At 49.0% G+C, this 10624-nt stretch overlaps 1 protein-coding gene across 1 annotated transcript; it reads left to right on the forward strand.

Moving 5' to 3' along the window:
- Positions 1-1160: 1160 nt before the first annotated feature.
- On the forward strand, positions 1161-6532 carry LOC140351124 (uncharacterized). The gene is made up of 8 exons (XM_072436828.1): positions 1161-1265; positions 1376-1489; positions 1561-1743; positions 2007-2123; positions 2469-2879; positions 2951-3133; positions 3665-3781; positions 5894-6532. The coding sequence occupies exons 1-8, from the start codon at positions 1208-1210 to the stop codon at positions 6169-6171; spliced, it is 1461 nt and encodes a 486-aa protein (XP_072292929.1). The 5' UTR covers positions 1161-1207; the 3' UTR covers positions 6172-6532.
- Positions 6533-10624: the final 4092 nt, after the last annotated feature.

Genomic DNA, 10624 nt, shown 5'->3' on the forward strand with positions numbered 1-10624 from the left:
CCCCACCTCCCCCAACCCTCTCTCAGTTCAGGATCAGGAAGTAAACAGACTGTTCCGCAAATCCACCTCTCGTAAAGCTGCTGGACCAGACGGTGTGACCCCGGCCACCTTAAGACACTTTGCAGGCGAGCTGGCCCCTGTCTTCATTGGCATTTTTACCACCTCCTGGAGTCATTCCATGTCCCAGCTTCAAGTCGTCCATCATTGTCCCTGTCCCCAAGAAGCCCCGGATTACTGGACTTAATGACTGTAGTCATGAAGTCCTCCTCCACCTCAAGTCCCACACCTCCCTCTGCTGGACCCTCTGCAGTTCACCTACAGAGCCAGCAGGTCTGTGGACGATGCAATCAACCTGACTTCATCCTGCAGCATCTGGACTCCCCGGGAACCTACACCAGGATCTACACCAGGATCCTGTTTGTCGACCTGCAGGGGGAGCGCCGACTCCGCCTGCAGGGGGAGCGCCGACTCCGCCTGCAGGGGGAGCACCAACATCCACAGGGCTGTGTACTTTCTCCTCTGCTCTTCTCCCTGTACACAAACTGCTGCACCTCCAGCTGCGACTCCGTAAAACGAATTAAGTTTGCGGACGACACCACCCTCATCACCATGACGACACCACCCTCATCGGGCTCATCTGGGACGGGGATGAGTCTGTCTACAGGAGGTACAGGAGGTACAGGAGGTACAGGAGGTACAGGAGGTACAGCCCCTCCTCACCATCTCAGACTCCTCCAGCTCCACTGTGGACTCCCTCCTCTTGAAAATGGGTTCCAGTCGTAAAATGGACCCAAATGCACCAAAATACTCAACATTTTCTGGTTTGAAAAAAGCATTAACATATATTTATGAGATAGAGAAAATAGATCAAATCGAAGCGGTAATAAAAACACTGAACACTTGGTATTTTTGGGACTCTTACAGTTTCCTTTTCTCAGAACTTGTCGTATGACCCAAAGCTGTCACAATATTATGGTAGAACAATGTCATAAAAATAGTTGTGTCGCGCTGTCATTTATAAAACCGTCCTACAAAGCATGTTGTTGTTCTGACTCATCATCATCATGGAATCTGAAGTCAAGCGATCAGGTGACAGGGCGTGGCACGTAGTTATGTTAACTACTGGAGAGCCTCAGATCCACAGAAGGTTTTCAGAAGAGCCTCAGGTGAAGCAGGAGAGACGATTCCCACACTTCTGCAGCGAAACATGAAGACCACTCTGCTCCTTCCTGTGGCTTTCACCATCGCCCTGTCCATCAACTCAGGTAAGACCTGCTACAGTCCTGGTTCAGTCCTGCTACAGTCCTGGTTCAGTCCTGGTTCAGTCCTGGTTCAGTCCTGGTTCAGTCCTGGTTTAACCCTGGTTTTGTTGCAGTTTGGGGCCTTTCCTGTACGACATGTTCTGATCCGAATGACTCAAACTGTGTGAGTACAGTGTCAGTCCCGTGTCAAAATGGAGAGGTGCAATGTGTCTCCGCCTTCATCCAAAGTATGTATACAATATTAAATCAAGTATTTATATATTTCCTCTGATTATTAACACAGTTCTTTCCATCACAGCGACCTCCATCACACCCTGGGGCTACTCGAGCATCTCCACAAAGAAAGTCAAAGGTTGTGCTGCGTCCAGTCTTTGTCCATTCTCCATAACCCAGGACTTTTCTCTGAATGTTGGAACTTCCAGAGTTTTGGCCAAAGCCGTTTGTTGCAGCAGCAACAACTGTAACACTGCAGACGCACCTGGTGAGTCATCCTGGTGTTCTATGTGCAGAAGGCCCCTGTGTTGGCCCCCGTTATGGCCCCTGTGTTTGCCCCAGTGTTGGCCCCTGTGTTGACTCGACCCCTGTGTTGACCCCAGTGTTGGCCCCTGTATTGGCCCCTGTGTTGCCCCCTGTGTTGGCCCCTGTGTTGGCCCCTGTGTTGACTCCTGTGTTGACTCCTGTGTTGACCCCTGTGTTGACCCCTGTGTTGGCCCCGGTCTGACCTCTGAACTTTATCACTTTCAGCTCCGTCCACTCCGGGCCCCGGGAGCCTACAATGCTTCAGCTGTGACCCTTTGACCGGCACCTGCAGCACAGGTCTGACCTGCAACGCCCTGGAGGGTTACTGCTTCAGCTCCAGAGGTCAGTGACATCTGTTCACCTGCAAGGACGGAGCTGGGTATCTTCAGGACTAGAGCTGCACGGCTGCAGGGCATGTGCTGGACACCTGCAGGGACAGAGCTGTACACCTGCAGGGACAGAGCTGTACACCTGCAGGGACAGAGCTGTACACCTGCAGGGACAGATCTGGGCACCTGCAGGGACAGAGGTGTTTACCTGGAGGGACAGAGCTGTTCACCTGCAGGGACAGAGCTGTTCACCAGCAGAGGCAGAGCTGTTCACCAGCAGGGGCAGAGCTGTTCACCTGCAGGGACAGAGCTGTACACCTGCAGAGTTTTCTAAACTTTCTTGTGTGTTGTATTGCAGTGATTCCAAGAGGATTCTCGACAGAAGTCCCGGCTCATGGCTGCGCCTCAGGAAACATTTGTGCTGCAGCAGCCGCACTCTCCACGTCTCCTCTGCTCATCGACGTTGGCACTGTCCAAGGAACTCCAACCTGCTGCACCACCGCCAACTGTAACCCCCTGACCACTACTACTGCAGCACCTACTACTACTACTGCAGCACCTACTACTACTACTGCAGCACCTACTACTACTGCAGCACCTACTACTACTGCAGCACCTACTACTACTACTGCAGCACCTACTACTACTACTGCAGTTTGGGGCCTTTCCTGTACGACATGTTCTGATCCGAATGACTCAAACTGTGTGAGTACAGTGTCAGTCCCGTGTCAAAATGGAGAGGTGCAATGTGTCTCCGCCTTCATCCAAAGTATGTATACAATATTTAATCATGTATTTATATATTTCCTCTGATTCTGAACACGGTTCTTTCCATCACAGCGACCTCCATCACACCCTGGGGCTACTCGAGCATCTCCACAAAGAAAGTCAAAGGTTGTGCTGTGTCCAGTCTTTGTCCATTCTCCCTAACCCAGGACTTTTCTCTGAATGTTGGAACTTCCAGAGTTTTGGCCAAAGCCGTTTGTTGCAGCAGCAACAACTGTAACACTGCAGACGCACCTGGTGAGTCATCCTGGTGTTCTATGTGCAGAAGGCCCCTGTGTTGGCCCCTGTGTTGGCCCCTGTGTCGGCCCCTGTGTTGACCCCTGTGTTTGCCCCTGTGTTTGCCCCTGTGTCGGCCCCTGTGTCGGCCCCTGTGTTGACCCCTGTGTTTGCCCCTGTGTTTGCCCCTGTGTCGGCCCCTGTGTTGGCCCCTGTGTTGGCCCGTGTTGGCCCCTGTGTTTGCCCCTGTGTCGGCCCCTGTGTTGACCCCTGTGTTGACCCCTGTGTTTGCCCCTGTGTTTGCCCCTGTGTCGGCCCCTGTGTTGGCCCCTGTGTTGGCCCCTGTGTTTGCCCCTGTGTCGGCCCCTGTGTTGACCCCTGTGTTTGCCCCTGTGTTTGCCCCTGTGTCGGCCCCTGTGTTGACCCCTGTGTTGGCCCGTGTTGGCCCCTCTGTTGGCCCCTGTGATGACCCCTGTGATGACCCCTGTGTATGCCCCTGTGTTGGCCCCTGTGTTAGCCCCGGTCTGACCCCTGAAACTTTATCACTTTCAGCTCCGTCCACTCCGGGCCCTGGGAGCCTACAATGCTTCAACTGTGACCCTACGATGAACACCTGCAACACAGGTCTGACCTGCAACACCCTGGAGGACAACTGCTTTAGCTCCAGAGGTCAGTAACATCTGGACACCCGCAGGGACAGAGCTGTTCACCTGTAGGGACAATTGTTTACCTGTAGGGACAATTGAACACCTGCATGGGCACCAGTGGACACCTGCAGGGACACATAGCGACACAACGGGAGGCCAAACAGCTCCTCCACCCACAGCAGTTTGGGTTGGATCAGGGTGGAGGAGTGAAATGGCAAACTCCTGCTTCATGGAGAAAGTAAAAAAGGCCGTGGACAGGGCTGAGGTGGGAGGAGCAGTATCTCTTATCTCTTAACCTGAAAAAAGAATTTGAAACGGTTAATTACCACCAACTTTTATGTAAAATGTTATCTTTCAATATCCCCCCTGAGGCAGTGGGTTAGTTTGCCTCATTTCTTCAGGGAACAGTGTGTTAAGAACATACTTCACCGTCGCCCTCCGAGACAACCGCTGTTGTGGTTTTGGGCGTTACAAAATACATTGAATTAAATGGAAGAATGGCTGGAAACAAATCTTCATTCCTAAAGTCAGTATGGGCGTACCTCAGGGCTCCATATTGGGACCACTACTGTTTAGTGTCTTTACAAATGACCTGCCTTTGATCTGTCCAAGTGTCCAATGCCGTTTTTTATGCCCCCGCCAAGACCCGGGAGCAGGCAGCAGCGCTTTAGTCTGCACGGCTGAGTCAGTGGCTCTTTGAGTTAGTTCTAAATCTTACAAAGACATACATTTCAAAACAATATTTTTCAATTCAAACTGAAAAAATACAGTTGAATTCAAATGTCTTGGGCTGGTACTAGACCCCCAACTAAAATTTGACAAACACATTAAGCAAACAACACAAATGAATCTCATACAAAAAAATCTGATCCTTTTACAACAAGGCAATAAATTATGCTTAAAGAAAACCTGTCCGATTTTATCATTGCCACATTCTTAAGAATTATAATTTATGAAGTTTTGTTAGCTTCAGCAAACTGTGTTTTCTGAAATGATGTTTCAAATGTATTAATAACTGTCATTTGGACGATCATCCTTCTCCTTTAAGAGCTGTAAACTCTGTAAAACCTCCTGAAATAAAGTGCATCTTAAGTTCTGAACGAACATCCAAACTCTACGTGTTCTGAAAGTGCACGAGTGAAAATGTTTGAGTGAAGAAGAATGAGCTGAGCAGATGAGAACATTTAACACTGATTTATTTATTTTTTAATGGTATTCTGTCCTCACTGTGGCATCACTACCAGGGCTGGACAGATAACCAACACCCAGAGAGTCCAACGACCGTGTGGAGAAGACTTGTCTTTAATGTCTTTTCAGACGCTTTTCTCAGCAATTTGTCTCTTTGATAATTATTTTTTGTAAAACTGTAACAAAACACATAAAAGTGTATGAATGAACTGTACATATAAAGTGCATATAAAATACATTGTTGGTACATCAACTTATACATTAGTACATGTAAACACATGTAAACCTTATAAAAGTACCTTCAATTGTACAAGAACAGATACATATAAGAACAAAGCCTGAACACATAGCCTAGCTTAAAACTGGACAAGGCTACACGCACAGCAGCTAGCAACAACCAACATGTCAAAAGAAGAACAGATTCAGCTTGAGTTTAGTATAAGTTTATTATGCAAACATTACAACACAGAATAACATTCAACTTACGGACAAAGATGCCCCAAGGCAGAAAACGGGATGTTTTTGTCAGAAGCTGCACCGCCGGAGCCGGACGTGCTTGAACACATGTGGCCGGAAAACAAAACTTATACTGACAACGTCCACTAGGGGCAGTAGTCGACTATCGCACACACGAAGAAGTTCAGGAATGAGTAATCTTGTGTCAACAGTACAAATGGAAATGTGTTTTATGCCTTTTATATCTGTAAAAAGTGTAGAAAAGCCCAACCAGGGACGAGAGTTCAACATTAGCACTGGCTATAAACTGTTTATTAACTATGGACGATTGCATTGTCCCTGTCTAATAAATAAATACAATCTGGACACCTGAAGGGTCAGCTGGACACCTGCAGGGACAGATCGGTACACCTCTAGGGACAGAGCTGGACACCTGCGGGGACAGAGCTGGATACCTTCAGTGTTTTCTAAACTGTGTGTTGTATTGCAGTGATTCCAAAAGGTAGCTCGATGGAAGGCCTGGCTCATGGCTGCGCCTCAGGAAACATTTGTGCTGCAGCAGCCGCACTCTCCTCGTCTCCTCTGCTCATCGACGTTGGCACTGTCCAAGGAACTCCAACCTGCTGCACCACCACCAACTGTAACCCCCCCGCCCACGCCTACTGCAACACCTACTGCGCAGCGGAGGTGTGGGGGGAGGCGGGGTGGAAGCATGGGGGGAGGCAGAAGCGCTGGGGAGGCGCGGGGAGGCGCAGGTGGAGGCACTAGGGAGGTGCTGGATAGAAACGGGGGCAGGCAATAGGGAGGTGCTGGGGAGTAGCGGAGGAGGTGCGGGGGAGGCGGGGCGATGAGGCCTCCCGGAGCACAGTGTAACTCTCACAAACTGATCATGTGACCTACTGTCCCTCTGTTTATGACAAATAAAACACTCAAAATGCTCTGTACTTCCATATTCTGAATAAAATGTATTTCTGAAACGTGTTTTAGGCCGATTCATTATAAAACAGCAGTAAAAGTTCCATTGTTGAGGCAAACAATACGTCTGCCTCAAGGCAGAGGGCGCTCTTGAGCCCGTGGACCGTTGAATTGTCTTCATTCTTAAAATGTCTTATTTACAATCCGACTTATCGAAATGTAAAGGAAAGATCAGAATCTTTTATTTCTTTTGGCTTGAAATAGACTCAGGTGGAATAAAGTCTGACCTTCTATAAAACGTGTCACATGTTTGTGTAAAGAATTCTGAAATGAGATATAAAGCATAACAATGATGTTTAAGGAGCTCTTTTGGATTCATTCACATTTGTAAATCCGACTGTGAAAGATAAGATAAGATATTCCTTTATTGTCCTACATGGGGAAATTTCATTGGTGCAACGCAGGTAGATACAGAGGTAGATACAGAAGAACAGATCACTTATAGGAAGTCTGAAAAACACTTTCAGTAGAAGATCTCCTATAAATAAATAAAAACTCCCATAGACAAATAAATAAATAAATACATAAATACCATTGCATGTGATCACGACAGTAATTGCACATGAATATGTGTCACGACAGCACATAGATTGCACATGAATTGCACAGTAATTGCACATGAATTCCAACAGCAATTGCACATATGACAGAATTGCACATCAGTATTAGGTTAGGTCAGTATTGCGACGGGATAACGTGACGATCTCCGGGTAAGACGACTGTTCTCCGCAGTTTCATGAGTTCCTCCTTTGTGGAAACGCGGTGAAAGAGTCACTGCCTCACGAGCCCTGAAGCTCACGTCACTGTTCTCCAGCAGGAGGCGCCACCTTCTCTGTTTGCTCAGGTCAATCCTAGTGTCCACTTTGTTTTGAGGCAAGGCAAGTTTATTTGTAAAGGACATTTCACACACGAGGCAAGCTCACCAGCAGGAGGCCGGTCCATGTTTAGTCCTGACTCTGGCACCAGCAGGAGGCCGGTCCATGTTTAGTCCTGACTCTGGCACCAGCAGGAGGCCGGTCCATGTTTAGTCCTGACTCTGGCACCAGCAGGAGGCCGGTCCATGTTCAGTCCTGACTCTGGCACCAGCAGGAGGCCGGTCCATGTTTAGTCCTGACTCTGGCACCAGCAGGAGGCCGGTCCATGTTTAGTCCTGACTCTGGCACCAGCAGGAGGCCGGTCCATGTTTAGTCCTGACTCTGGCACCAGCAGGAGGCCGGTCCATGTTTAGTCCTGACTCTGGCACCAGCAGGAGGCCGGTCCATGTTTAGTCCTGACTCTGGCACCAGCAGGAGGCCGGTCCATGTTTAGTCCTGACTCTGGCACCAGCAGGAGGCCGGTCCATGTTTAGTCCTGACTCTGGCACCAGCAGGAGGCCGGTCCATGTTTAGTCCTGACTCTGGCACCAGCAGGAGGCCGGTCCATGTTTAGTCCTGACTCTGGCACCAGCAGGAGGCCGGTCCATGTTTAGTCCTGACTCTGGCACCAGCAGGAGGCCGGTCCATGTTTAGTCCTGACTCTGGCACCAGCAGGAGGCCGGTCCATGTTCAGTCCTGACTCTGGCACCAGCAGGAGGCCGGTCCATGTTTAGTCCTGACTCTGGCACCAGCAGGAGGCCGGTCCATGTTTAGTCCTGACTCTGGCACCAGCAGGAGGCCGGTCCATGTTTAGTCCTGACTCTGACACCAGCAGGAGGCCGGTCCATGTTTAGTCCTGACTCTGGCACCAGCAGGAGGCCGGTCCATGTTCAGTCATGACTCTGGCACCAGCAGGAGGCCGGTCCATGTTTAGTCCTGACTCTGGGCACCAGCAGGAGGCCAGTCCCTGAGGTCCTCAGAGTCCGAGATGGTTCATATGGCACTAACATGTCTGAGATGCACTTTGGTGCTAGGCCATGGAGAGACTTGTACACAAGCAGAGCTGCTATATTCACTGAGCCACAGGGGGCAGTGCAGAGACCTGAGAACAGGACTAATGTGATGGTACTTCCTGGTTCTAGTCAGGACTAATGTGATGGCACTTCCTGGTTCTAGTCAGGGCTAATGTGATGGTACTTCCTGGTTCTAGTCAGGACTAATGTGATGGTACTTCCTGGTTCTAGTCAGGACTAATGTGATGGTACTTCCTGGTTCTAGTCAGGACTAATGTGATGGTACTTCCTGGTTCTGGTTAGGACTAATGTGATGGTACTTCCTGGTTCTGGTCAGGACTAATGTGATGGTACTTCCTGGTTCTAGTCAGGACTAATGTGATGGCACTTCCTGGTTCTAGTCAGGGCTAATGTGATGGTACTTCCTGGTTCTAGTCAGGACTAATGTGATGGCACTTCCTGGTTCTAGTCAGGACTAATGTGATGGTACTTCCTGGTTCTAGTCAGGACCTGAGCAGCAGCGTTCTGGATGAACTGCAGTTGTTTTACAGCTCGTTTGGAGAGACCTGTGAGCGGCCGTTACAGTCTAATCTACTGGAGACAAACGCATGGATAAGTCTCTCCAAGTCTGGTTTGGACACTATATTTGTTTTTTAGATGGTAAAAAGCTGCTGATGTTATTGATTTGATGTGGCTGTTAAAATTCAAGTCTGAGTTCATTATTACCCACAGATTTCTAACTTGGATTGTAAGTTTTAGAGCGAGACTCTGGAGGTGACACTAACACTTTCTCTTTGTTTCTGTGAATCAAATTTGACCGATAGCCTTAGTGGCCTAAAGTGACCACCCAGGGATGAGCCCTGGGTGCAGAGCAGCAGTGTAAGACGCTCCTCTGTCGCTGAGCTCCTGCCTGCTCTGTCGCTTAGCTCCTGCCCTCTCTGTCGCTGAGCTCCTGCCCTCTCTGTCGCTGAGCTCCTGCCCTCTCTGTCGCTGAGCTCCTGCCCTCTCTGTCGCTGAGCTCCTGCCCTCTTTGTCACATATGATGTGTTCAGAGGCAGATAGAGACTGTGTGTCCCTTGTGTGAATAATGCCAAAAAGTCAAACCTCAGAAAAACTGTTTCAGGCTCAGACCAAATAACTTAATAATAATGAAAAATAACAATCACAAATTATGCAAATAAACAAATCAATAAGTAAATAAAATGTGGACTGCTAAACATTAGGTAAATTTCCTCCAAATCACTTTTAGTTAATGAATTAATTATCTATTACAACATAGATCTTCAGCTCTAACTGAAACTTGGCTTCAAAAGATGATGATGTCAGACTTAATGAGCCCACCCCACCCATGTTAACCCCACCCACCCATGTTTACCCCACCCACCCATGTTAACTGCCACACCTTCAGGAGCACAGAGGTGGTGGCGTGGCAGTGATCTCACACTGAAGCCGACTCATGTGTTAATCACGAGTCCAAATATAAGAAACCAAAAAGGAGTTTTGTTCATAGTTCTCTCCCGACCTCCTTGTCCCTGTTCAGAGTTTTAACCGAGTTTTTGTGTGTTAGTCTGGGATGAAGTAGTTATAGCTGGAGCCTTTAATATCCACGTGAACGTGAGTGATGACTCTCTGAGTAATGCCTTCAGCGCCTTGTTAGACAGCATCGGTTTCACTCAGAATGTAAATAAACCGACTCACAGTCATAAGAACACTCTTGTCCTAACGTATGGAATAGAGATTAGTGACCTCATTGTCTTCCCTCAAAACTCTATATTGTCAGATCATTTCTGCCGGTGAACCTTCCTGAGGTTGATCGAGCTGCCCGCGTTACGTCGCGCCGGGGGGGTTCTACGCCCCGGCCCGGGTGTCTTCGCTCTGGAGCCGCCCGGCATCGGTGCGCGGAGGCCGCCAATGCCCGTGAGCCCGCACCCCGGTGCGGCCACGCCGGGGCCCCTGGCGGGGCCCCCTAATTACCTTTCAGTTTATTCTTAAAGATCATCAGCCACAGAATCAAGTTATAATGAAAAGGACAATATCTGAAAAATCTATCTCAAAGTTCAAAGAAATAATAGAGTCAATATTCAGTGACATGTCATGTGACAGGTGCAGTGACAGGAGCAGTGACAGGTGCAGTGACATGTCATGTGCAGCTTTAGTCCTCGGGAAGTGACCGGTCCATGTTTGGTACCCCGTTGCCCCTGGCAAGTACAGTGAACTAGCCCATGCCGAATGCATGGATCATGCATACTTACTCCTGCTATGACAGAAATAGGAAGGAGGAGAACCAGTTCTGAAACTGAGAACCAGGTGGCTCCAGCTCCACTGTCTCTCTCTCGTCTGTGAGAGTCCTTCATGTGGAACTCCTCCAGGTTTATACTT

This window comes from Eucyclogobius newberryi, unplaced genomic scaffold (assembly GCF_026437365.1).
Source record: "Eucyclogobius newberryi isolate DKJ021-1_F unplaced genomic scaffold, fEucNew1.0.hap1 SCAF_8, whole genome shotgun sequence".
Lineage (NCBI taxonomy): Eukaryota > Metazoa > Chordata > Actinopteri > Gobiiformes > Gobiidae > Eucyclogobius > Eucyclogobius newberryi.

Bases quoted from the DNA above. Each gene is read 5' to 3' on its own strand.
- LOC140351124 (XM_072436828.1), top strand. From the start codon at position 1,208: ATGAAGACCACTCTGCTCCTTCCTGTGGCTTTCACCATCGCCCTGTCC. The intron at 1,744-2,006 runs GTGAGTCATCCT...TATCACTTTCAG, and splicing joins TAACACTGCAGACGCACCTG to CTCCGTCCACTCCGGGCCCC. The intron at 2,124-2,468 runs GTCAGTGACATC...GTTGTATTGCAG, and splicing joins TTACTGCTTCAGCTCCAGAG to TGATTCCAAGAGGATTCTCG.